General features: G+C 42.2%; 2 protein-coding genes across 4 annotated transcripts in view; both read right to left on the reverse strand.

Annotated features, from left to right (window-relative positions):
• The window catches only part of nphp1 (nephronophthisis 1), a 68,647-nt gene extending 51,122 nt beyond the window's left edge, over positions 1–17,525 (reverse strand). The window contains exons 1-6 of one of the 2 annotated variants that reach the window (XM_080192930.1): positions 17,385–17,525; positions 14,029–14,087; positions 9,617–9,677; positions 7,776–7,915; positions 4,044–4,248; positions 2,087–2,188 (exon numbers count right to left, since the gene is read on the reverse strand). In XM_080192930.1, coding sequence (XP_080049056.1) covers positions 2,087–2,188; positions 4,044–4,248; positions 7,776–7,915; positions 9,617–9,677; positions 14,029–14,087; positions 17,385–17,447 — 630 coding nt within the window. In that variant the 5' untranslated portion in view covers positions 17,448–17,525. Of the gene's footprint in view, positions 1–2,086; positions 2,189–4,043; positions 4,249–7,775; positions 7,916–9,616; positions 9,678–14,028; positions 14,088–17,384 lie in introns of those variants that run through there. The other variant, XM_080192931.1, reaches the window with a different exon arrangement.
• A 3,100-nt stretch (positions 17,526–20,625) lies between these two features.
• On the reverse strand, positions 20,626–24,095 carry lnc.lemp (lncRNA encoded micropeptide). Of its 2 annotated transcripts, none has more exons than XM_080193390.1 (2): positions 23,669–24,095; positions 20,626–21,980 (listed from the first exon to the last, which is right to left on the reverse strand). In XM_080193390.1, the coding sequence occupies exon 1, from the start codon at positions 23,876–23,878 to the stop codon at positions 23,708–23,710; it is 171 nt and encodes a 56-aa protein (XP_080049516.1). In that variant the 5' UTR covers positions 23,879–24,095; the 3' UTR covers positions 20,626–21,980; positions 23,669–23,707. The 2 variants fall into 2 exon arrangements, with proteins under 2 accessions (XP_080049516.1, XP_080049515.1); XM_080193389.1 differs by having other exon boundaries at positions 23,665–24,095.
• Positions 24,096–25,801: the final 1,706 nt, after the last annotated feature.

Genomic DNA, 25,801 nt, shown 5'->3' on the forward strand with positions numbered 1-25,801 from the left:
TGCTTACAAAAAAAAACAGTAGTTTTTGCTCCAAGTTCTTACGATTCCTACTGTTTTAGATCCTCTTGTTACAGATGGTGACCATGACAGGCAAGTTGTGGCCTGGTCAACATCATCTGTGACTCCCTCAGCACTTTCATAGAGTGCATGATAATTAAAGGGAGATGCCAGCTGCCAGAACTGCCATCCACTTCATGCATCTTTGCACCATTAGTGCCACTAATACGTTAATCGTATAGAATGTGTCATACATTCCATGCACCTAAGCACACTGTTCCTGAATTTACTCAGAATAATGCTTCATGTAGCCATAAAGTTGGCCACTCTCTCAATGGAGGAACTCGTGCTCAAATATTTGGGATATGGCAAAGTACATGAAATGTATGAACTCATCCATTCTCTGTCTGTGGCCCTACAGTGCCTCAGGGAACATCAACATGTGATCACACATTTCATGCTGCTGGTCCAGGAGTTATATATGACTCCTATGGCACAGTGGTCAGCACTGCTGCCTCACAGCTCCAGGGACCCAGGCTCGATTCCCAGCCTGGGTCACTGTCTGTGTGGAGTTTGCACTTTCTCCTCTTGTCTGTATGGGTTCCCTTCGGGTGCTGTGGTTTTCTCCCACAGTCCAAAGATGTGCAGATTAGATGGATTAGCCATGCTAAATTGACCCTTAGTGTTCCAGATGCATAGGTTAAATGTACTAGTGGGGCAAATATGTGGGGTTATGGGGATAGGGCCTGGGTGGGATTGTTGTTGGTGCAGACTCGATGGGTTGAATGGCCTCCTTCTGCACTGTGATTCTGTGCTCAACAACTGAACCCTCCCCTTTTCCCAAATGAATAACTCTGGCATCCCATAGATTTTCAGTCTGAGGTCACATGAAGCCTGGGCAATAAAATGGGGAAAAGTTTGGGATGCATTACATAAGAAAATAAATTATGCTGCTGAAAGTCAAATGTGCAAAGAATAGATCCATTTGATTATGTTACTGCAATCTGGATGCATTTAAATCAGAAACTCATCTGCCAAGGCCTCAACATCACCTTAGTTGTTAGCCTTAGATGGCCCACAATATTAAGTATCTGGGTTTAGGAGCCTAGTGGAAATCCCTACCCCCTCCAAGCCAAAAGATCACCATTACAGCTAGGGCCACCAGTGATGGTAGCTTCTGGTACTGCATACAGCAGAGGTCAAGGATCAGTGTGGGGACCCAGATCACGCATGATTAAGGGCAGGTTGAAGGGCCGCTTGCTGGGTGGATGGGGAGGGAAGTTAAATGAAAGGGTAGTGAGATTGCTCTCATCAGCCACCAATTCCCACTGCTGTGTCCCTCATTTAAAACAAGGCTTTTAAGAATGTTAATTCTTGTTTTAGATATTTAATTTACAGTTTGTGCTTGGTGCAGTATATTCATTGCTATTGTGGAGCTCTTGGGAACCTGTTCCAATCCATCCTTCAGATGACACAATAAACTAGTCTTGTCTTTTCATTTTGGAAGTTAAAGACCCATGATCATACTCGAAGTAAAGAAGTCTATGTTTGCTTAGCCAATATCTTCCTCAGCAAGAACTAATGACTGATCACTGGTCACTAATTTCACTATTATCAATGAAATATTCTTGGCACAAAACATCTACTCACTTCCCTGAATAAAAGTCAGCGCTCTCCAAAATGTAATCATAATATGAAACTCGCTTACAATATCCAACAATTGTATGGATCCCAGTTGACCTATTCTTTTCCAGAAACTAAAGGCAGGCATACTAAATTTCTGTTTTGGGAGGGTTGAGGTGAATGATAATGGTGTTAACCCCCATTGCTCTCACAAACAGTGCAGAGGTACTCACAGGAATTGTTGAGGCAGGCTGTTTAAAAGACCAGCCTTGGTGCTTTGCGATATTGCTCCAGCTGTAAGAAGACCCCTGAAACAGACCTCTAGCCATCGCTCACACTCCTGATCCACCACATACTCCCACGACAGCTCATGCTACTTCATTCTCCTCCATGCCAAATTATACAACTTGACCCATAACTACTGTACAAAATGCGTTACAACTCTCAAGAGCAAAAGACTACTTACCTGTAAATATGTTTTAGGGACCAAACCTTTTCTCCCCTGAGCATTTTCTCCAAGCCACCATCCATCAAACCTTTGATCCAGGATTCTTAAAATTTCACCTTTCTGCACCATTAGACCAAAAAGAAAGCAATTAAATTATACAATGGGAAATTAATATGGGTTGTATTACAGATTGCTCGAGTTTATTTTAATTGATTAAAGCTATTTCATTGCATCTGCAGAGGTAACGTTCCATGAGTGTCTCATCTTAAGACTGGTGTAATCTTCTTTTTACCCACTGTTGGATGTGTCAATGATTTTCAAATACAGCACAGAAACTACTACAACACTCTTTAGTCATGTTGAAAGCAGAATCATTTTTTTTGTTCTCTTATACTTCCACTTCATTCTCCTCCACCTTAGAACGTTTTTTTTCTCTTATTTCATAACAGACATACCTTTTTCACATGCTTTTGTTTTTTAATGTCTTTTTTTTGGCTCACTGAAACAATCTTTGCACGTCAACCAAGTCGTTCCATCATTTCATTAGACAGTCACTTTTGAAAATCTCCATCAACCTTCAGGCAGTGCACGACAGTTATAATAAACAGTTCTTCTTCACCTACTTGTCTAGACTCCTCATGATTTTGAATACCTCTATCAAATCTGTTCCTAACCTGAATTCTCCTAACCTTCTCTTCTCCAATCTATCATTGTTACTCGAATGTTATAGAAGACAGAGGGTGGTGGTGGATGGAAAATTTTCAGACTGGAGACCAGTTACCAGCGGTGTACCACAGGGATCAGTGCTGGGTCCTCTGCTATTTGTGATTTTTATCAATGACTTGGAGGAGGGGCCTGAAGGGTGGGTCAGTAAATTTGCTGATGACACCAAGATTGGTGGAGTAGTGGACGAGGTGGAGGGCTATTGTAGGCTGCAAGGAGACATTGATAGGATGCAGAGCTGGGCTGAAAAATGACAGATGGAGTTTAACCCTGATCAGTGCGAGGTGATTCATTTTGGTAGGACAAACTTGAATGCGGATTACAGGGTCAATGGCAGGGTTCTGAGGAATGTGGAGGAACAGAGAGATCTTGGGGTTCATATCCACAGATCTCTGAAGGTTGCCACTCAAGTGGATAGAGCCATGAAGAAGGCCTATAGTGTGTTAGTGATTACTAATGGGGGTTAGCGTTTAAGAGCCATGGGGTTATGCTGCAACTGTACAGGACCTTGGTGAGACCACATTTGGAATATTGTTGCAGTTCTGGTCACATCACTAAAAGGATGTGGAAGCATTGGAGAGAATGCAGAGGAGATTCACCTGGATTGGCGGGTAGGTCTTATGAGGAAAGGTTGAGGAAGCTAGGGCTTTTCTCTTAGAGTGGAGGAGGATGAGAGGCAACTTAATGTAGGTTTAGAAGATGATGAGGGGGACAGATAGAGTGGACGTTCAGAGACTTTCCTCGGGTGGATGTAGTTGTTACTGGGGGGCGTTACTATAAGGTTCATAGTGGGAGATATAGGAGGGATGTCCGAGGTAGATTCTTCACTCAGAGTGGTTGGGGTGTGGAACAGACTGCCTGCTGTGATAGTGGAGTTGTAACTTTAGGAACTTTCAAGGGGTTATTGGATAGGCACAAGGAGCACACCAGAACGATAGAGAGTGGGATAGCTTGATCTTGGTTTCGGACAAAGCTCGGCACAACATCGAGGACCACAGGGCCTATACTGTGCCGTACTGTTCTATGTTCTGTATGAAACCCATGCAGACACAGAGGGAGCGTGCAAACTGTACACAGACAGTGACCCAAGCTGGAATTGAACCTGGGTCTCTGGCGCTATGAGGCAGCAGTGCTAATCACTGTGCTACCACAGTAGCTCCACCCTATAAGGTTTCCCTATGTTTTACAATACAGACAAGCTAAATTCAAGCCATACAATACGGCAATATTCTTAACAACAGAATATAGTTACCTTAAATGCCAGATCACTTTCCTCCTGAGCTACATAGTCACTGATTGTAATGAACAGTTTCATAGTATTTTGTGTTTCAGATTCTTCCCCTTCTTCCTCATCGTATTCCTCATTCTCTTCATCTTCTTCATCATCTTCTTCCTCATCATCTTTTTCACTTCCCTTCTTTCCCTGCATCACACCAGTACTCTGACTCTTTGTCCTCCTAGCAAAAGCAATTTACAACAATTATTTCTATAGCAACAAAGCTGTTATTAATATTTCTACAGTAATGAAGCTTTTATATTAGTGATTAGTTCTAAGTCACACAGCCACAAATCAAGTTCCAATTCAAAACTTTGCCACAGTTTTGAGTATACCAATATATTATCACAGACAGCCTGTCTAATTCTTGTCACCAAGAAACCAGAGAGAGGGTCTGTGCCTAATTCCGGTCACTGAGAAACCACAGTATTCAAGACCCAGCGTGACCAGAGCGCTGTACAGTTTGATTAAAATTTCATCTTTTGGCTAAGTGGTGCAACTACTTCAAAACTGGGAGTCTGATCAAGAAGTGGAAGGGGATAAAATAATTAATGTGAGAATCACAGTAGAGAGAGGGGAAAAAAAGAAAACAATTTGTTCTGTACTGAATTGGAAACTGCAGATTTCTTTCTGAAATTTATTCAACTTGGATCATTTCAGGCTTGTGTTGACCTGCCCTGGTTGCAGTGCAGAGAATGCTTCTTGATATCAATTTGTCTTCATGAAATCTTGCATTTATACAGCATTTTTCGTAACTTCAGGTCATTGTAAAGTGCATTGCTGGCAATAAAGGACTTTAGAAGCTGAGTCACTGATGGAATGAAGCTAGACTATCGGAAATATAGTACATTTTTAGAATTCTCTAGAATCATAGAATGGTTACGAAATAACCATTTGGCCTGCTAAACCTGCAGCTCTCCGCCAGAGCAATTTAGTTAATCCTACTTTCATTTTCTCTTCCAGTAACCCTACAATTGTTTTCCCTTCAAGTGCTTATTCAGTTCCCTCTTCAAAACCTCCATCAACCTTCAGGTAGTGCATGACAATTATAATAAACAGTTTTTATTAACATACTCTGTATGATTTTGAATACTTCTATCGAATCTCCTCCTAACGTTGTCTTTTCCAATCTATCATTGTTACTCGTACTCTCATTACTGGAACCCTCGAAAGTCTTCACACCCTTCCTTAAGGGGATTATGCCAAAGGAGACCAAACTATGTTTTATCAAGGTTCATCATAATCTTCTTACACTTGTATTTTACGTTTCTATTTATAAAGCCTAGGATTCTATATGCCTTTTTAATCACTTTTGCAACCGACCTATCACTTTCAACTATTTTTTCACATATACCTCAGCTCTCTGTTTTTGCACCCCTTTTAGAATTGTACCCTTCAATTTGTATTGCCTCGCCCTGCTCTTCCTATCAAAATGTTTTGTGACATTATTACAATCTCAGCTCATGTTTCTACTAAACAACGTAAAAAGTCTGACAACACCAGGTTTTAGTCCAACCTATTTATTTGATAATATTCTCACAAGCTTTCGAGGGGACAGCCTCTTCGTCAGGTGAATGGAGAGTTCTGGCCTCAGACAGAGCATATAAAGCACAGGTGTTTAGCATACCCACATCATGACTATCAAATAAATAGGTTGGACTAAAACCTGGTGTTGTCAGACTTTTTACTGTGTTTACGCCAGTCCAACGCCGGCATACCCACATCATGACTATCAAATAAATAGGTTGGACTAAAACCTGGTGTTGTCAGATTTTTTACTGTGTTTACGCCAGTCCAACGCCGGCATACCCACATCATGACTATCAAATAAATAGGTTGGACTAAAACCTGGTGTTGTCAGACTTTTTACTGTGTTTACGCCAGTCCAACGCCGGCATACCCACATCATGACTATCAAATAAATAGGTTGGACTAAAACCTGGTGTTGTCAGACTTTTTACTGTGTTTACGCCAGTCCAACGCCGGCATACCCACATCATGTCTACTAAACAAGCCAGATCCCAGGATGGGACCTGGTTTGATAGATCCTAACACATAATTTTTGTGTAGAGGAACTGCGTCATAGAACATAATCATTTAACAAAAGAATGAAATATTCATGAAACAAGAAAAGATGACTCCTTCATCCTGACTATACCATTACAGATATAGAGATTTGCAAGGTTAACACAAGTTCCAGAAAGTTTTACACTCTAATGTTCTCCGTTAGCATACATTCCACATAAATCAATAAGCAAACAGCGTTCAGACACACACACACACACAAAAAACGAAGCCACCCAAACAATTTCTGCTCATGAAATAAAAGGGACAATGGTGATGTGGGTACAAAATTGGCTGAGTGACAGGAAAGATAGAGAGCAATAGTTAATGGATATTTTTCAGACTTGGGGAAGGTTTGTAATGGAATTTCCCAGGGTCGGTATTGCGACCCTTCCTTTAACTGATGATGATTAAATTTGCTGATGAAATATGAACTTGAAAGTATTGTAAATTGTGAGGAGAGTTGTGTAAGAGCTTCAAAAGAACATAAGTTCATGGAATGGGCGGAAAGGTGGCAAATGAAGTTCAATTCAGAGCAACGTGAAGTGAAGTATTTTGATCGGAAGAACATGGGGAAAACAGAGAAATAAAGTGTGCAAATTCTAAAGGGATGCAGGAGCACAGGATTTGGGTGCAAACATGCTTAAATCATTAAAAGAAAGAGTACAGATTGAGAGAGCAATTAAGAGCTAGGTCTTTTCTCCCTGGAGAGATGAAGGATGAGAAGTGACCTGATAGAGGTTTATAAGATGTTGAGAGGTATAGATTGGATGGATTCTCAGAGGCTATTTCCCAGGGCTGAAATGGTCGCTATGAGAGGACACAGGTTTAAGGTGCTGGGGAGTAGGTACAAAGGAGATGTCAGGGGTAAGTTTTTCACTCAGATGGTGGTGGATGAGTAGAATCAGTTGCCGTCGGTGGTGGTGGAGGCAAACTCGTTGGGGTCTTTTAAGAGACTTCTGGATAAGTACATGGGGTTTAATGGGATTGAGGGTTATAGGTAGGCCTAGTAGGTAGGGATGTGATCAGCACAACTTGTGAGCTGAAGGGCCTGTTTGTGCCGTGGTTTTCTATGTTCTATGTTCTAATAAAGTATATCCTATGCTATATTAATGGGCCATAAAGAATAACAGTAAGGAGGTTATACTTATCTTGCATAAGACACAAATCAGACTTTAGCTGGAACACCGTACAGTTGCGGTATCACATTTTAAGAAGGGTGTGAAGGCATTAGACAAAGAGCAGAAGTAGTTTTCAAGAACATGGGGAAACAGAGAAATAAAGGGTGCAGTTTCTAAAGAGGGTGCAGGAGTAATTGATTAAAAGAAAAGCAAAAGTGACAAGAAAATACTTTTTCATTCATCCAGTGGTTAAAGTCTGAAAATGCACTGTGTGGTTCAATGAAGCGTTCAAGAGGGAATTAGGGGATTTTTTTTAAAGAAACAACTTGCAGAGTTATGGGAGAAGGCAGGAGAATGGTACTAGGTGAAATGCTAATTCAGGGAGCAGATGCAGATGGAATGGGCCAAATGGCCTCCTTCTGTGCTGTAACAATTCTGTGATTCTATTTATCTAAAGAGGAAGCTTATTCACCTGGAGCTACAACGTGTTTCAGATTTTAATTCAACAGCCTCTTTATCTTACTTGTCAGCATCTTTCTGCTTGGCACGCTCTTTGTCTAGTCTCCGAACAAGCTCTCCAACTAGTTCCGACATGCCTGTCAGTCGCCTCTCTTCAGCTAGCTTCCGTTGATCATAATTACTTATAAGAGAAAGTTCATTTGTCTGAGAAAAGATACATATTTTTTGAGAACACATCAGAAGATCTAAAGAATTATTAATCTAACTGGAGCTTACATCATCAAAAAAAGCTAGTAACTTATATGGTTTAAAAAAAAGTTAAGTGCCGATGTTGGTTCCATGGTAATACCTTTGAGTCAGAAAATTATGGGTTCATGCCCTTCTTCAGAGACTTATGCACATAATCTAGGCTGGCACTTCAGGGCAATAGTGGGTGAATGCTTCACTGTCAAGACATCATTATTCAGGTGATGAACTGAAACTCTATCTCAGGTGGAATAGAAGCACGTAGGATTTAGGAGCAGGAGTAGGCCATTTGGCTTTTTTAGTCTGCTCCACCATTCAGTAACAACATAGTTGATTGGGTTGTGGTCTCAGTTCTACTTTCTTTTCTGCCCCCCTAATTGCCGACTCCCATGTCTATTAAAAATCCATCCAACTCAGTCTTGAATCAATTTAAAGACCCTGCCTCCACTACTTTCTGGGGAACAGATGAAAAGTAACGGCAAAACTCATTTCAACAAGGAGATCGCGTTGCATGTTAGTGCATAATTATGCCATGAGTGAGAAATGGGTACCATAGTTTTTGCAAAGACAAGTCCAATTTCTTACAAAGTTTAAACCGAAGATGAATTAGTTTGGCGATGCCGTGCTGACCAATTGTTGTCGTCTCAAAATGATTTCTCAGAATCATCTCCGGAAGTACCAACTTTTTTAGTCCCTAGTGTTGTGAATACTACTACAGAAGACTTGCCAATGCTATTATACCACGCGAGAATGATGCAGAATTAGTTCCAAGAGAAGAAGTGTCTACTGACATTCCAAATCAAGCTTTTAGGGTCAAAGCTAGCCGAATTCCAGAATGTGGCATTCAACCAAAGAGGAATAGATGTCCTCCTGAGCGATTTTCTTATTGACTGTGTATAATGATTTATGGTGCATAGACTGTGTTTAGAATATTGTTGACCCTAAGTAAGACAATGTAAGAATTTGTTGCCATGACCATGGAAGTAAAGGGGGGTGGGGGATGTTATATATTTATGTCATTGTATGATTGCTTTAAAAACCAGTCACATGATTTGATGGTGTTGCACGACTGCTGTTTTGCTCTCAGTTTGTACTCGGTACTGGCACGAGCTCCTAGAATAAACCTGTGTTGTTAGTTTGAATGTGTGCCTGCAAACCACGTCTTTTTCTTTTTGTGTAAAACCCACAACCCCTAATATAGTTAGGACATTACAACATCTTTACAAAATTCGGGTCCTAGTTTTTGAACATAGGACTCGAACCAAAAGTGACACACGTGAATGCAAATGACAATGCCATGCCCCACATATTGTGAGATCTTGCTTTGTGATGAGCATTAAAAGGCTTTTGGAGTTTACTTGGATTGATCAAGGACCACTGTTTGTAAGAAGGTTCAGTGATGGCACCGCCTTGTAACGGTGTGTTTGAAAATTACAGTTTTCTTAAATTTTAGGGTCCAAATTCTAATAATCTGCTGCAAGCCATAGAATTTTTGAGGTTTCTAGATCTTTGTGGTAACCCATCAAGACTTACAAGCAAACATAGGACACATTATACAATCAATATACAAGCTGAGGAACTGGCAGATGCAAAAGTGAAACGCTACAAGACATTCACTAAAAAACATGCGAGTACAAGCTTATTAAATTTCATACTTACTTTCTTTAACTTGCGCAGAGTCACCAAGGTTTCATCCAATGATTTCTTTAGCTGGACACATCTATAGAAACAGTCCAGTAAAAGTAAATAACCTGAGACACTTTTTGATGCACGTGTATAAACTGTGATAGTGTGATTTAAATTGTTTTCCCACCAAAAATTGCTATAAACTGAAATGGTGTTATGTGTTCGAATGGCAGCTACAATGTGTGTGTTGTAGGTGAGGAGGACAGGAGGGAAGAGTTATCAATTTAAAAAATTATTGTTGGGTGAAGAGAGTAGTTGCAAACGTTTCAAAACAATAGAATAGTTTCCATAGAATTGAGTGCTTTGCCACAAAACATTTCTATATAAGAAATAAGAAATAAGAAATAGGAGCAGGAGTAGGCCATCTAGCCCTTCGAGCCTGCCCCGCCATTCAATAAGATCATGGCTGATCTGTTGTGGCTCAGTTCCACTTTCCCGCCCTCTCCCCATAACCCTTAATCCCCTCTCTTATCAAGAACCCATCAACCCGCTTCTTAAAAATATTTAGCGAGGCAGCCTCCACCACTTCAACGGGCAGAGAATTCCAGAGATTCACCACCCTTTGAGTGAAGAAGTTCCTCCTCAACTCCGTTCTAAACCGCCTCCCCTTTATCTTGAGGCTGTGCCCCCTAGTCCTACTGTCTTTTTTGAGCGGGAAGAGTCTCTCCACCTCTATCCTATCCATCCCATTCATCATCTTATACGTCTCAATGAGATCTCCCCTCATTCTTCTAAACTCTAACGAGTACAAGCCTAGTTTATTCAGCCTCTCCTCATAGCTCAATCCCCTCAACTCTGGTATCAGCCTAGTAAACCTCCTCTGCACTCCCTCCAGGGCCAAAATATCCTTGCGCAGGTGCGGCGCCCAAAACTGCACACAGTACTCCAGCTGCGGCCTCACCAATGCCCTATACAGCTGCAGCAAGACCTCCCTACTTTTATATTCAATCCCCCTCGCTATGAAGGCCAGCATCCCATTCGCCTTCCTGACCACCTGCTGCACCTGCAAGCTGGATTTTTGCGACTCATGCACAAGGACCCCGAGGTCCCTCTGCACCGTCGCCTGCTGCAGTTTTTCGCCACGTAAGTAACCTGATCAAAATCACTTTATCATAGTAAAACATTCCTAGGCACTTCAGAGGAAAGTAATCAAACAAATGTGGACATGTGCCACATAGTAAAACATTCAGATAGATCAATGGTCAAGGAAAGACATTTTAAGGTTTCCTTAAAAAAAAAGCTGAGAAAGGATTTCTAGACCTTTATGGTTTGGCAGATGAGACCATGACTGCCAATGGTGAAATGAATTTAAAAATTGCAGATGTTCAAGGCCAAAACTGGAGACACGCAGAGATTTTGCAGGGCTGCGTGGATAAAGATTAGTGATGGGGAGCATGAGGCCGTGGGAGAATTTGAAAACAAAGATGAGAATTTTAAAATTGCAGCATTGCTAGCCCTGAAGACAAAATCAGTGTACACAGAGATAATAAGCACGTGGAACTTGATACGAGTTAGGACATGGGCATCAGAATTTGTTTGAGTTCAAGTTAATGGAGAGTGCAAGGCGGGAGACCAAAGATCATTGGAATAGACAGAGATCAGGCTTTCGACAGCAAGTCAGCTGGAGCAGGATAGGTTTCACGTAGGTGGAAATATAAGTATTGGTAACGGAGCAGATTTGAGGTCAGAAGCTCATCTCAAGATCAAATAGGATGTCAAGACTGCGAATGTCTTGTAAACAGCAACTAAGGAGAGGGATGGGCTCTGCAGCGGACGCCAAACACAACAGCTTTGGTCTTCCCAGTATTTAGCTGGAGAAAACTTATTCTCATCCAACATTGCTGTCGAGCATGCAGCTTGACAAATCGGGTGAAATGGAAGGGCCAAGTGAGATGTTACTTAAGCAGAGCTGGGAATCATTGGCTTGCATGTGGAACCTGACTTGTTTACGGATGATGTTTCTAAGTGGCAGCACGTAGCTGAGAAACAATGCCAAAGCAGTGAGGTATAAATACATTTTTGTATTAATACAGAATAATAAATGTAGACAGAATTGGTTTAAACAATATTTTCTCAAAACTGCCTTTCCCTTAATGATGTTGTTCCAGTAACAATGGAGAATTAATGAGACGCAAAAATATTATACTTTAAAATAAGCACATTATAGGTTATCAAATAAATGGTGGAACTGCTGTTAAGATTAAAACACATATGCAATTGAAGTACTATCCTTTATGTGATGAAAATCTGCATGACGAGATTGCTATGAAATGAAAAGAAACATGTGCATATGTCAAAGGTTTTGTTTTCATAGCAAAGCTTGGGGAAAGCAATATCAGAAGTACCAAAGCAGTGCTAAAAGGCACAAGAACCTCCTTTTATAGCAATTTAGTTGGTCAAACATATCATCATAAATCAGTTTACATCCAGCAAGAAGCAAATCATAAAAAAAGGAACATGTTGCAAGCGTTTCATCTTTTTAGAAAGACCTTCTGCTATAAATCCAAGGCCTGATGAAATCCACAGCTCTGGGAAAACCATATTTATTCTTCAAATCACATATCTGGGTGTTAGACATGTACTGCTCTGTTTACGGTTTTAAGACTAGAGTGTTGTAACTAATTAATTGGAGTATCAGGCATTATCATCTCTAGCTTGCAACAATAACCTCTCCCTCAGTGTCGACAAAATGAAGAAGATTGTCATCGACTTCAGGAAGCATAATGGAGAACAAGCCCCTGTTTACATCAATGGGGACGAAGTAGAAAAAGTCGAGAGCTTCAGGTTTTTAGGTGTCCAGATCACCAACAACCTGTCCTGGTCCCCTCATGCTGACACTATAGTTAAGAAAACCCACCAAAGCCTCTACTTTCTCAGAAGACTAAGGAAATTTGGCATGTCATCTATGACTCTCACCAACTTTTACAGCTGCACCATAGAAAGCATTTGGTATGGCTCCTGCTCTGTCCAAGAATGCAAGGAACTACAAAAGGTTGTGAATGTAGCCCAATCCATCACGCAAACCAGCCTCCCATCCATTGACTCTGGCTACACTTCCCGCTGCCTTGGCAAAGCAGCCAGCATAATTAAGGACCTCACGCACCCCGGACATTCTCTCTTCCGCCTTCTTCCTTCGGAAAACGATACAAAAGTCTGAGGTCATGTACCAACCGACTCAAGACCAGCTTTTTCCCTGTTGCTATCAGACTTTTGAATGGACTTATCTTGCATTATGTCGCTGTTTCTCTACATCCTAGCTATAACCGTAACACTATATTCTGCACCCTCTCATTTCCTTCTCTATGAACGGTACGTTTTGTCTGTATAGCGCACAAGAGACAATACTTTTCACGATATGTTAATACATGTGGCAATAATAAATCAAATCAAATCAAATCAGCTAAAAGGGCAAGAAAGGAATTCAACAAGATCCTTGGAAAATTCCAGAGAAATTATAGAATCATTGATGATTCAGAGCTGAAGGAGACCATTCAACCCGTTGAGTCTGCACTGACTCTCTGACCGAGTATCTAACACAGGCTCTATCCCTGTAACCTCACATATTTACCTGTCCTCCTAACCTACGCAGCTTTGCAGAAGAAAAGGCAATTTAACATGGCCAATGCACATCCTTGGACTGTGGGAGGAAACCGAAGCATCTGGAGGAAGCCCACACAGACACGGGGAGAATGTGCAAAGGCTGGAATCGAACCTGGATTCCTGGTGCTATGAAGCAGCAGTGCCAACCAGCATACCACCATGCCGCCCCAAATGGTCAAGACGGTTAAAGATTAAAGGAGGACATGATACAGAAGTACAACAACTTAGATTTATATAGTGCCTTGAATATAATAAAATGTCCCAAGATACTTTGCAACAATGAGTCACATAGGCAGATATTAGGGCAGGCGACTAAAAGCATGATTAGAGGTAGGTTGTAAAGGGTGTATTAGAGAAGGAAATAGGTTTAGACAGGGAATGTCAAAGCCTTGGCAGTTGAAGGCTCAGCCATCAATAGTGGATCGATTAAAACTGGGGATTCTCAAGAGGTAAGAATTAGAGAGTGCAGGGAATAGAAAAATGAAAGGGTAAGACCAGGGAGAGATTTGAAAACAAGGATAAGGATTTGAAATTTCTGGCATTACTTAATTTGAGCCATTGTAGGTCAACAAACACAGATGTGACAGAGAAACAAAACTGGGTTTTACATAAAGGCACAGATCACAGAGATCAGCCTTGAAGTGACTCAGAAATAGTGCAATTTAAGACAGGGGCTGTGACATCCATCCCCCACCTTAACATGTCATTTAGCACTCAAAGTTCTAGCCAATCATTAGTCCAATATTTATAATAAAAACTTCTAAATCAGCAAACAAACAACTTACCTCTCATACAACTTCTCTCTTTTATCAGGCTGTTTAACTTCCTTTAACAAGACATCAACCTTAACATACAAAACAATGAAAAAAACAATTTGTACATTTTGTCACAGCTTGTTGTATTTGGAGATCAGTGACTACAGACATGACAAATGTTTTCTATGGACCATTTTGAATCAATCATGAAATTCAGAGATATTCAGAATTGTTTAGTCTGACCAATAATCCTACATTTTCACAAACACTGTGGGTCTTGCATACAGATTAAGTATGTTCTGTGAGGCATCCTAGGTACCCTTGATTACCACAAGTGACATAATCTTAGAATTTCCAAAAGCAGCCACAGACTTTTTTTGTCTTCCCTCACAGGAGCAAGCAATGTTAACAATTGAGAAGGTGTGGCCCTGTGGCTAAACCTTCTAACAGATCAGGTGACATTAAAGGACCTGATTGTTATCTCATTGCTAGAAGTTTGTAGCTTAGTTTATTTATTAGTGTCACAAGTAGGCTTACATTAACACTGCAACTAAATTACTGTGAAAATCCCCTAGTCACCACATTCCAGCACCTGTTTGGACACACAGAGGGAGAATTTAGCATGGCCAATGCACCTAACCAGCATGTCTTTTAGATGGTGGGAGGAAACCGAAGCATCTGGAGGAAACTCACTCAGACACGGGCAAAATCTGCACATTCAGCCAAGCTGGGAATCAAACTTGTTCCTTAGCACTGTGAGGTAGCAATACTAACCACTGTGTCACCATGCCACCCCTAGAAGACTGAATAGGTGGAAAGACAAGTTGCGAGAGCAATAAAGAGTATTATAAAGAGATATTTATAGGTTAAGTAAGTGGGCAAAAAGTTGGCAAATGAAATGGTTTGCTTGAAGATTGAACCATTTGTATTTGCAGTATCTGCGGCAAAAAATTCATCCTAGATCACACACAGCTTTGGCAAAATCAACAACACAAACATTTCAATCACTACTCCATATTTTAAAAAGAGTTATTAGATTTATTGTCCACCTTTTACAATGAGTGGCTTTCAGAGGACATTAAAAGTTACATGTAGGCCAGATTTGTGAAGGGTGATGGGCAACATTCCCACAAATGCTTTTGTACTGGGCAGGCTACAAAGTACTCTGAGAACTGCTTCTTTTGTCCATTGGGCAATTTATATTTGTGCTCAACCACACTTTAAGAACCACTGCTGTACACAACATCACAGATGTGATCTCACCTGTATCCTGTACAACTGAAACAGAACTTTTCTACTTCCGTAATAAATTCCCCTCACAATAAATGATAATGTTCTGTTAGCTTTCCTAATTATTTGCTGTACCTGCAATAGTCGCCAAACTGACAAAATTGTGAATGGCCTGTTTATTTTAATTCCCTGTTTATTCCAGATTGTAGCACAGCTTGGCACACATGCACACTTAACAGGAACACCCTTGTCTGAAGTGGATTACTAATCCAGTTTGGATTCTGACAGCAGAAGAACAGGTTTACTGATCAGCCTTTGGCAGCACTGCTTGACAATTCAATTTCCCACTCTACCATAAAGCCCAGCAAATTTGTAGCTGAATTTTTAAATAGCCACTTGTCGGACACCGTATTATACACAATAAGTGTAGCATTTTACAACTACCTCTCCTTCTTAAAAACCCTGATGTGGAGATGCTGGCGTTGTACTGCGTGGGTACAGTAAGAACTCTCACAACACCCGGTTAAGGTCCAACAGATTTATTTGAAATCACAAACTTTCAGAGCACTGTTCCTTCATCAGGTGAAGGACCCAACATTTTATCAAGCCTCTGGTCACGCTACATAACTCAATGCTGATTTTCATTGCTTCTGGACACTTTTCTATTTGAAAGACACTGAATAAATGAGGATTATTGTTGCTTTTTGGAACATAGGTATTGCTATGCCAAAGTTAAAAACCTAAAGCCAATCTTGGTGCCCATCCTAGGCAGTCAGTCTATTCTGTGATAATGGGCTCAGTGACTAATCATAGCAATCACCAGTTAATAAAGCCATGGTTGCCTCTACTTTCTCAAGAGGCTGAAAAAATTCAGCATTTCTGCTACGACTCTCACCAGTTTTTACAGATGCACCATAGGAAGCATCTTATCCAGTTGTATCACAGCTTGTTATGGTTCCTGCTCCAACCAAGACCGCAAGATACTACAAAGGGTCGTGAACGAAGCCCAGTACATCATGCAAACCAGCTTCCCATCCATTGACTCCAATTACACTTCCCGCTGCCTCAGAAAAGCAGCCAGCATAATCAAGGATACCACACACCTTGGACAGACTTTCTTCCACCTAAGTTTAAGTACGAACTGATTCAAGAACAGCTTCTTCCCTGCTGCTATCAGACTTTTTGAAAGGACTGATCTCGTATTAAGTTGATATTTCTCTACACCCTAGTTATGATTGTAACATTCTGTAGCCTCTCCTTAGGGCAGCATGATGGCACAGTGGTTTGCACTGCTGCCTCACAGCGCCAGGAACCCAGTTTCGATTCCCAGCTTAGGTCACTGTCTGTGTTGGGATTACATGTCAGTCTACCCAAACAGGCACTGGATTGTGGCAACTAAAGGTTTTTCAGAATAACTTCATTGCAAGTATTAATGTAAGCCCTACTTGTTACTAATAAACTTTGTTTTTTACCTTCTTCCCAATATACTCTATGAATGCTATGTTTTGTCTGTATAGACACAAGAAACAATACTTTTCACTGCATACTAATACATGTGAGAATAATAAATCAAATCAAAACCCCCGAGATGCAGGTTCATGTTTTCCTTTGGAATATAAGTGTTGCTAGACCAAAAATAAAAACTTAAATCCAATCTATAATAGAAATCATAGAATCCCTACAGTGCAGAAAGAGGCCATTCGGCCCATCGAGTCTGCACCCTCCACAATCTTACCCAGGCCCTACTCCCATATCTGTACACATTTTACCAGCTAATCTCTCCAACCTACACATCTCAGGACACTAAGGGGCAATTTTAACATGGCCAATCAACCTAACCCGCACATCTCTGGAGGAACCGGAGGAAGCCCATGCAGACACGGGTAGAATGTGCAAGCTCCCCACAAACAGTGACCCAAGCCGGGAATCGAACCCAGGTCCCTGGCGCGGTGAAGCAGCAGTGCTATCCACTGTGCCACCGTGCCGCCCACCCCTGGCGCACGCAGTCTGTGCTGTGACAATGGGCTTGTTGACTGATCACAACAATCACTCTGTCAGTTAGTCTGCGGCAGACCCACAGCCCCCTCGAGGGAAAGCCCCAGCAGAAATCAGAGCCGTTGAAAGTCACAGCTCTCTCCGCGGCCGGCTGCAGCTACCTGGCTCTGCAAGCTGTCGGTGATCATCTGCACCGACCGCAATGGCCCCTTCCGCAAGGCCATGGCCGCTGGCTCGCCGTCCGAGGACCGGGGGCCAGCTGGGTGGGGACGAGCTCCCCCTCCCTCTGCACTCTAACGGCTCCAGCTGTCGCCATGGCAGCTACGTCCTGACGTCACGCGTCGCGCACTCGGCGCGTAGGGCCCCGGGGGGGCGGGGCTAGATTGGCTTCTGCCCCGTGGCATTGCTCTCCTCGTCAGCCAGCTGCTAGCTGTGTCATTCTGAGATTCACTGCATTGTCCCCAGCATTCCTGTTTCCATTGTAACTCCAACACAAGGCTTAAAGAACTATTCTAATGCTTTGACAAAGGGCCACCTGGACTCGAAACGTCAGCTCTTTTCTCTCCTTACAGATGCTGCCAAACCTGCTGAGATTTTCCAGCATTTTCTCTTTTGGTTTTCATATACATCTCATGCTGCAAAAATTCCCAACTCCAGCTCTGACTGGATAACTTTGGGTGTTGATGATTGCTCTGGTTGGCTATGCCAAACACAGTAAGAAGTCTCACAACACCAGGTTAAAGTCCAACAGGTTTATTTAGTAGCAGCCGCCACTAGCTTTTGAAGCGCTGCTCCTTCATCAAGTGAGTGCTTACCACTCACCTGACAAAGGAACAGTGCTCCGAAAGCTAGTGGCTTTTGCTATTAAATAAAGCTGATAAGAAGTCTCATAACACTAGGTTAAAGTCCAACAGCTTTATTTAATAGCAAAAGCCACTAGCTTTCGGAGCACTGTTCCTTTGTCAGGTGAGTGGTAAGCACTCACTTGATGAAGGAGCAGCGCTTCAAAAGCTAGTGGCGGCTGCTACTAAATAAACCTGTTGGACTTTAACCTAGTGTTATGAGACTTCTTATTGTGTTTACCCCAGTCCAACGCCAGCATCTCCACATCATGGCTATGGCAATCCATTGATTGGTTTATTATTGTCACATTAAAGTTTTTAAAGTTTAATTATTAGAGTCACAAGTAGACTTACATCCACACTGCAATGAAGTTACTGTGAAAATCCCCCAGTTGCCACACTCTGGCGCCTGTTTGGGTGCGCTGAGGGAGAATTTAGCATAGCCAATGCACCTAACCAGAATGTCTTTCAGACTGTGGGAGGAAACCAGATCACCCAGAGGAAACCCACGAAGACATAGAAAAAAGGTGCAGACTCCACACAGACAGTGACTCAAACCAGGAATCAAACCCAGGTCCCTGGCACTGTGAGACAGCAGTATTAACCACTATGCCACCCAATGTATTGGGATATAGAGAAAAGTATTTCTTCTTGCAAGCTGGGTAGGTTCTTTACCCAGAGGGTGGTGAGGGATTGGAATGCCCTGCCTGCTGCGGTTGTAAATGCGCCTAGTTTGGGGGCGTTTAAGAGATCTGTGGATAGGTTTATGGACGAAAAGGGATTGGTTTAGATTAGTGGGTCAGTGTTTTTTTTTAAAAAAACTGGTCGGCGCAACATCGTGGGCCGAAGGGCCTGTTCTGCGCTGTAATGTTCTATGTTCGACAAAATGTACTGTTCATTTAGGACTTAGGAGAAAAGAATAGGGTGCAGAATATAGTGTTGCAGTTACAGGTGATTTGATTTGTCCTGGCTGGAGACAATACACATCTCTTTAGCCTGTGCTTAAACCTCTTTCCAATCACATTGTCTGTACCTTTAAGATTTTATTATCTGTAAAGATAATCGCATTCCAACAATTATCTTGTAAATTGAGTTTGTGTCTATATATGCCCTGTTTGTGAACACAACTCCCACTTACCTGATGAAGGGGCAGTGCTCCGAAAGCTTGTGGCTTGTGCTACCAAATAAACCTGTTGGACTTTAATCTGGTGTTGTGAGACTTCTTACTGAGAATAGATCAACCAGAGGCATAGTCTGCTGCTGCATGAGAGGTGCATGCTAATCTGAATTATCGGAAATTAGATTCTTACAAGTGTAGACTACTCCCTCAGCTTCACCATACACTTGCCAGTGAAGAGGAGAGCTGGTGACATGACAGATCTTCATTATCAACAGTGAATTTCAAGACATGATTGTTGGTAAATTGGGGTCCAATTTCTCACATAATTTCATCCCAGATCCCATGAGAGAAAAAAATGTTTGGTAGCATTTCAGTGACTCCAGTGTGGTTGTATGAAGCCTGATTATCTCTAACTATAGAAGATAATAATCAATAATCACAAGAAAGGTCTTGCCATGGAAGTCAAAGGAGTTGAGCTATAACTTCTACTAAGAAATGTGAGCAAAGGCACATGGTACGAGAGTGTTGCATTGGTATTGGAGAGTGAATGTGGAAGGTGTGGCAGAAAAGGACAAATCCTGGACTGTTTGTGTGATACCAGGCCACCACATAGAGGCAGTCAAAATGTCAAAAGGTGGAGTATTATCAACCAAAGGGTGGATTCATACCTAGCACAAAGGAAGATGGTTGTGGTTGTTGGAGTCGATCAACTCAGTACCAGAACATCGATGCTGGAATTCTTCAGGGTAGAGGCTAGGCCCAGCTACATATAGTTGCTTCAGCAATGACCTTCCTTCCATCATAAAGTGGAGATGTTCACCAATGATTGCACAATGTTCCACATCATTCATGTCTACTGAAGCAGTCCATGTTCAAACGCAGCGAGGCCTGGACAACATCCAGGCTTGGGCTGACAAGTAGCAAGTAATAATCTTTCAATAGTTTATTTATGCTACTTGCAGTATGTACCCTTGTGAGGTACAAGGGAGCACTTGCCCGTCTGCTGTTTACCATGTTTCGCAACATCTGTAGTACATCTCTCATTGATTAGTATATCCATTCTGTTAACCCACCGGTCCACAGCCAGGAAAGGTATCAGGTTTGAACTCCACTCAGTGCTGGAGTTAACTGATCTCAGCTGTATTGGCCATTGACATCAGTGCCCCTGTATTAAGGTAATGAAACTAAACACAATTCACTAAACTACCATAGTAGCACAATCTACAGCAGCAGCATTATTGATCCAATTTATGATGACCCTGACCTTCTCAAATTTTCTTTTGGATAGTCTGCCATTACTGTCAAGATGATACATGTCAATTAGAGGGATAGGGGCCAAATGTGGGTAATTGGGAATGGCGGCATGGATCGATTGGGCTGAAGGGCTGTTTCCATGCTGTTTGTTCTATGACTCTATGGAATAAATGAACTTGCAGCATGTACAAATGATCAACCTTTTATTACAACAGGTACTGTATTGCTGACAGACATACGTCATTTCTTCACATTTGTTTGTATTCCATGCAGTACATTTTGTGAACAAATTTAGAATCCCGATAAATTCATTACTAAAAATTATAACAGAAAAGTGCTGCACCAATTCATTGTTAATGATGCTGAAACATGTATACTTCAGTGTACGTTGACTTAAAAGATATAAACAGGAACAACCAGTGCAATATGAACTATAAGGACACAACAGAAAAAGAAAATCAAATATTTTGGAGCTTATCGCTCCAAGTGTATGCTAAAATTTTTAGTATGGCTGGAATTAGGGCAGAAGTGATACTTGCAATACCTCTGCTAATACACACAACTAAATATCAAGTCAATTCACTCCATCATACCAGTGCCAGTTCTAGTTCCACATTGCGGGTTCCTATTTTACTGCTCTATCCCAGTTTCATTTTTATATTTTTCTTCTTCAATTGCTGATCTTAATTTCCTCTTGAATGTTGTGGTTAACTTAACTTGGAATTCCCACTTTAAGCTCCCGGTACTAATTCTAAGTTTACATCCCCCTTGTTACTAATATACCACCAGATTAAAAAATCATCTTATTTACACTCTTAGAAATTTTCTCTTCCATAGTTCCTTAACAGTCAGTACCTTCCCAAATGTAAATAAAGAGTCTTGCAAGACTGACTGAACTTGAGTGTTTTGAGCTCAGGGTAATCTAAAGTTTCTCCTCAAAGGGGCAAAACTGACAGAAAAATAGTGTAATATAGTATTCTCCATTCCAATGTTCATTCCTAAAAAGGCATTTACAGATGATACTATAGAGCTACGCACTAGCAGTGGTATTTATCCTAGGAGTTCCAGGATAGTCCTTTTCAGCTATATACCAATTCAGATTAAGTTTTCTTTTTACTCTCCTCTGTACTGATCAAATTTAATTGGTGAAGAGTACTATTTAAAAATAGAGGGAAATATATCTTGAAACTCACTCAGAGATGGGTATTTGCCATTACTGGTGTGTACCCTTAACAGCTTTTGTATGAGAAATAGCATCTTTAATAGGATGTCAAAATTACCCTTAAATTGATTCATATTTTGTACATGAAAAAATATAACGAGTGGCAGATCAGCTTCATGGCCACATTCAAAAACATTCAAATCAAAAATAGCTTTCTGTGTAAACATTTTGGTGAATCAGCATTCAAAACAAGAAGTCTTTTGCCTCCTGGCAGCCAGTTGCTGCTTCATGATAGCCCCAGAAACTGATTCTTTTGGTATTCTCGCAGCCACTACTGGCATTCCAGGCCCTTACTTCTTGGTGTTATTGGCTTGTTTGCCTGGAAAAAAAAAGGTAAAAGAAAGAAAATTACAACTTAGCAATGTATTGAAATATAAACTTTATAGCTTCAGTATTATTAATTCTCTACTTTGAAAGCTTAGCCAGATCTAGTGTTTTTTGTTTACAATGTGTATTCAGTATGCACAATACTGATGCAAGTGCAGATTGCTCCAGCAATGTTACATTCACTTAGAAGTAATTACAAAATAATATAAATTACATTACATTAGAATCATCATCACTATCACACAAACCAGCCTCCCATCCATGAACTGTCTACACTTCTCACTGCTTCAGAAAAGCAGCCAGCATAATCAAGGGCCCCACATTTTCTCTTCCACCTTCTTCTGTCACGAAAAAAGATATTAAAGTCCGAGGTCATGTACCAAAGACTCAAGAACAGCTGCTGCCTTTTGGATGGATCTACCTTGTACTGAGTTGATTTTTTCTACACCGTAGTTATGACTGTAGCACTACATTCTGTACCCTCTCCTTTCCTACTCCCCTACAGGAGGTGATGGCCTAGTGGTATTATCACTAGACTATTAATCCAGATACTCAAAAGGCGGTTTAGAATGGAGTTGAGGAGGAACTTCTTCACTCAAAGGGTGGTGAATCTCTGGAATTCTCTGCCCGTTGAAGTGGTGGAGGCTGCCTCGCTAAATATTTTTAACACGCGGGTTGATGGGTTCTTGATAGGAGAGGGGATTAAGGGTTATGGGGAGAGGGCGGGAAAGTGGAACTGAGCCACGACAGATCAGCCATGATCTTATTGAATGGCGGGGCAGGCTCGAAGGGCTAGATGGCCTACTCCTGCTCCTATTTCTCATGTTCTTATGTTCTTATGCATTCGAATCCTGCTACGGCAGATGGTGGAATTTGAATTTTTTTTTAAAAGTTGGTGTTAAGGATCTACTGATGACCATGAAACCATTGTTGATCGTCAGAAAAAACCCATCTGGTTCCTTTAGGGAAGGAAATCTGCTGTCCTTACCTGGTCTGGCCTACATGTGACTCCACAGCCAAAAAAATTGTGGTTGACTCTCAACTGCCCTCTGATCAAGGCATCCAAGGATGGGCAGTCAGCAACACCCATGTCCCACAAATGAATAAAATGTACCCTATTAACAGTATGCTTTGTGTAGCACAAGAAATAATACTTTTCACTGTAAACCAACATGATAATAAGTTAGTGATTCTATGGTGTGGCACAGTAGTTAGCACTGTTGCTTCACAGTGCCAGGAACCCAGGTTCAATTCCTGATTTGGGTCACTGCCCGTGTAGAGTTTGCATGCTCTCCCCGCATCTGCGTGGGTTTCCTCCAATTTCCTCCCCACACTCCACAGATGTGGGGATCAGGTTGATTGGCGTTGATAAATTGCCCTTTAGTTTCAGGGAGACTAGGAGGGTCAGGGATATAGTACCTGGGCAGGATGGGTGTTGGTGTAGGCCTCTCATTGCACTGTAGATTCTATGATTGATCAAAACAAAACCATTAACCTGGGGGAGACCAGAATACAGCTGCAAGAACAGTTTAGCAAGTAGCAAATCTAACTATCAGAAAGTTTATACTTTTATATGTCCAGATACTCTAATTTTGTAACTATAGGAGCCTGAGGACTGATGTAAAATCCCAAAATTAGCAGCTCAGGTGACCCAGTAAAAGGTACCAGCGCCTTACCGACCCCCCTGCGGGCTGAGATGCCTTTCAAATGCCCCTCAAGTTAAGCCAAGTCCAGCTTCTTCTGCGTCTCCACCAGCTTCGACTGCAGCCGCCTCTTCCGCCAATCCAGGAACCTCCGCCGCAGGATGTTGGCCTGCCAGCCGATAATCACCCCCGAGGTGAAGGACAGAACCACCGCCAGTTGCAGCGTCCTCTCGGACACCTCGGCCATCTTCACCCGGCTGGGTGGGGGAGGGGGAAAGGGAGAGAAGGCAGCAACCGCGCGTGCGCTCCCCGGGCCACGTTCCAAATTGCCACAAAGTAGCAATAAGAAAGGTTACTTTGTGTCTGACTGAGAACTGGCTACCTCAATGTAGCAAAACCACCCCTTCAAACATTGGCTGCTTTGCGAGGTGCAGACATAAGTGTATCCTTTTGTTCTTATAGTAGTTCATGCCTGGAGGGTCATGTGACTTTCTGACTACGTGACAACTGACGGGATGAATTCCTTATTTGTGGGACGTGGGTGGCCACCATTTATTCCCATTCCTAGTTGCCCAAGTGCAGTTGAGAGTCAACCATATTGCTGTGGCTCTGGAGTCATAGAATAGATAAAAGATAGAATCTCTGCCGTGCGGAAGGAGGCCATTCAGCCCCACTGAGTCTGCTCTGACCACCCAGGCCCTATTCCCGTCACCCTTGTATTTACCCTTCTAAACCTCCCGACACTACGGTCAATTTAGCATGGCCAACCAAACTAACCTGCACATCTTTGGACTGCTGGAGGAACACAGTAAAAAGTCTGACAACACCAGGTTTAAGTCCAACCGATTTATTTGATAGTAAACTCGCTAGCTTTTGAGGTTTCCCTCTTCTTCAGGTGAATGGAGAGTTCTGGCCTCAGACGGAGCATATAAAGCACAGACAGTTTAGAGATTACTGATTAGAATGTGAATCTTTACACCTAACCTGCTGTTCAAGTCCTAAAGTGGCCGACAATGTGAGTGGAAGGAGCACTGATCACAGGTTAAAGAGATGTGTATTGTCTCCAGACAGTACAGTAAGTGAGGTTTTGCAAACCCAGGCAAGTCACGGGGGTTACAGATAGTGCGACATGAACCCAAGATCCCCGTTGAGACCGTCCTCATGTGTGCGGAACTTGGCTATCAGTCTCTGCTCAGCGACTCTGCGCTGTCGTGTGTCGTGAAGGCCGCCTTGGAGAATGGTTACCCAAAGGTCAGAGGCTGAATGCCCATGACCACTGAAGTGTTCGCCAACAGGAAGGGAACAGTCTTGCCTGGTGATTGTTGAGCGATGTTCATCCATCCGTTGTTGTAGCGTCTGCATGGTCTCCCCAATGTATCATGCTTTGGGACATCCTTTCTTGCAACGTATCAGGTAGACAACGTTGGCCGAGTTGCAAGAGTATTTACCATGTACCTGGTGGATGGTATTCTCACGTGTGATGATGGTATCCATGTTGATGATCCGGCATGTCTTGCAGAGGTTGCTGTGGCAAGGTTGTGTGGTATTGTGGTCACTGTTCTCCTGAAGGCTGGGTAGTTTGCTGTGAACAATGGTCTGTTTGAGGTTGCATGGTTGTCTGAAGGCAAGAAGTGGGAGTGTGGGGATGGCCCTGGCGAGATGTTCGTCTTCATTAATGATATGTTGCGGAGAAGATGTCGTAGCTTCTCCACTCCGGGGAAGTACTGGACGACGAAGGGTACTCTGTCCGCCATGTCCCATGTTTGTCTTCTGAGGAGATTAGTGCGGTTTTTTGCTGTGGCGCATCAGAACTGTCGACCTATGAGTCGGACGCCATATCCTGTTCTTATGAGGGCATCTTTCAGCGTCTGGAGGTGTCTGTCACAATCCTCCTCATCTGAGCAAATCCTGTGTATACGGAGGGCTTGTCCATAGGGGATGGCTTCTTTTATATGTTTAGGGTGGAAGCTGGAGAAGTGGAGCATTGTGAGATTGTGGGCTTGCGGTAGTGAGGTGCTGAGGTGACCATCCTTGATGGAGATGCGTGTGTCCAAGAATGCAACTGATTCTGGGGAATAGTCCATTGTGAGTCTGATGGTGGGGTGGAATTTGTTGATATCATCATATAGTTGTTTCAGTGATTGTTCACCATGAGGCCAAAGGAAGAAAA

Source organism: Carcharhinus amblyrhynchos, chromosome 7 (genome assembly GCF_965287045.1).
Source record: "Carcharhinus amblyrhynchos chromosome 7, sCarAmb.v2.hapA, whole genome shotgun sequence".
Lineage (NCBI taxonomy): Eukaryota > Metazoa > Chordata > Chondrichthyes > Carcharhiniformes > Carcharhinidae > Carcharhinus > Carcharhinus amblyrhynchos.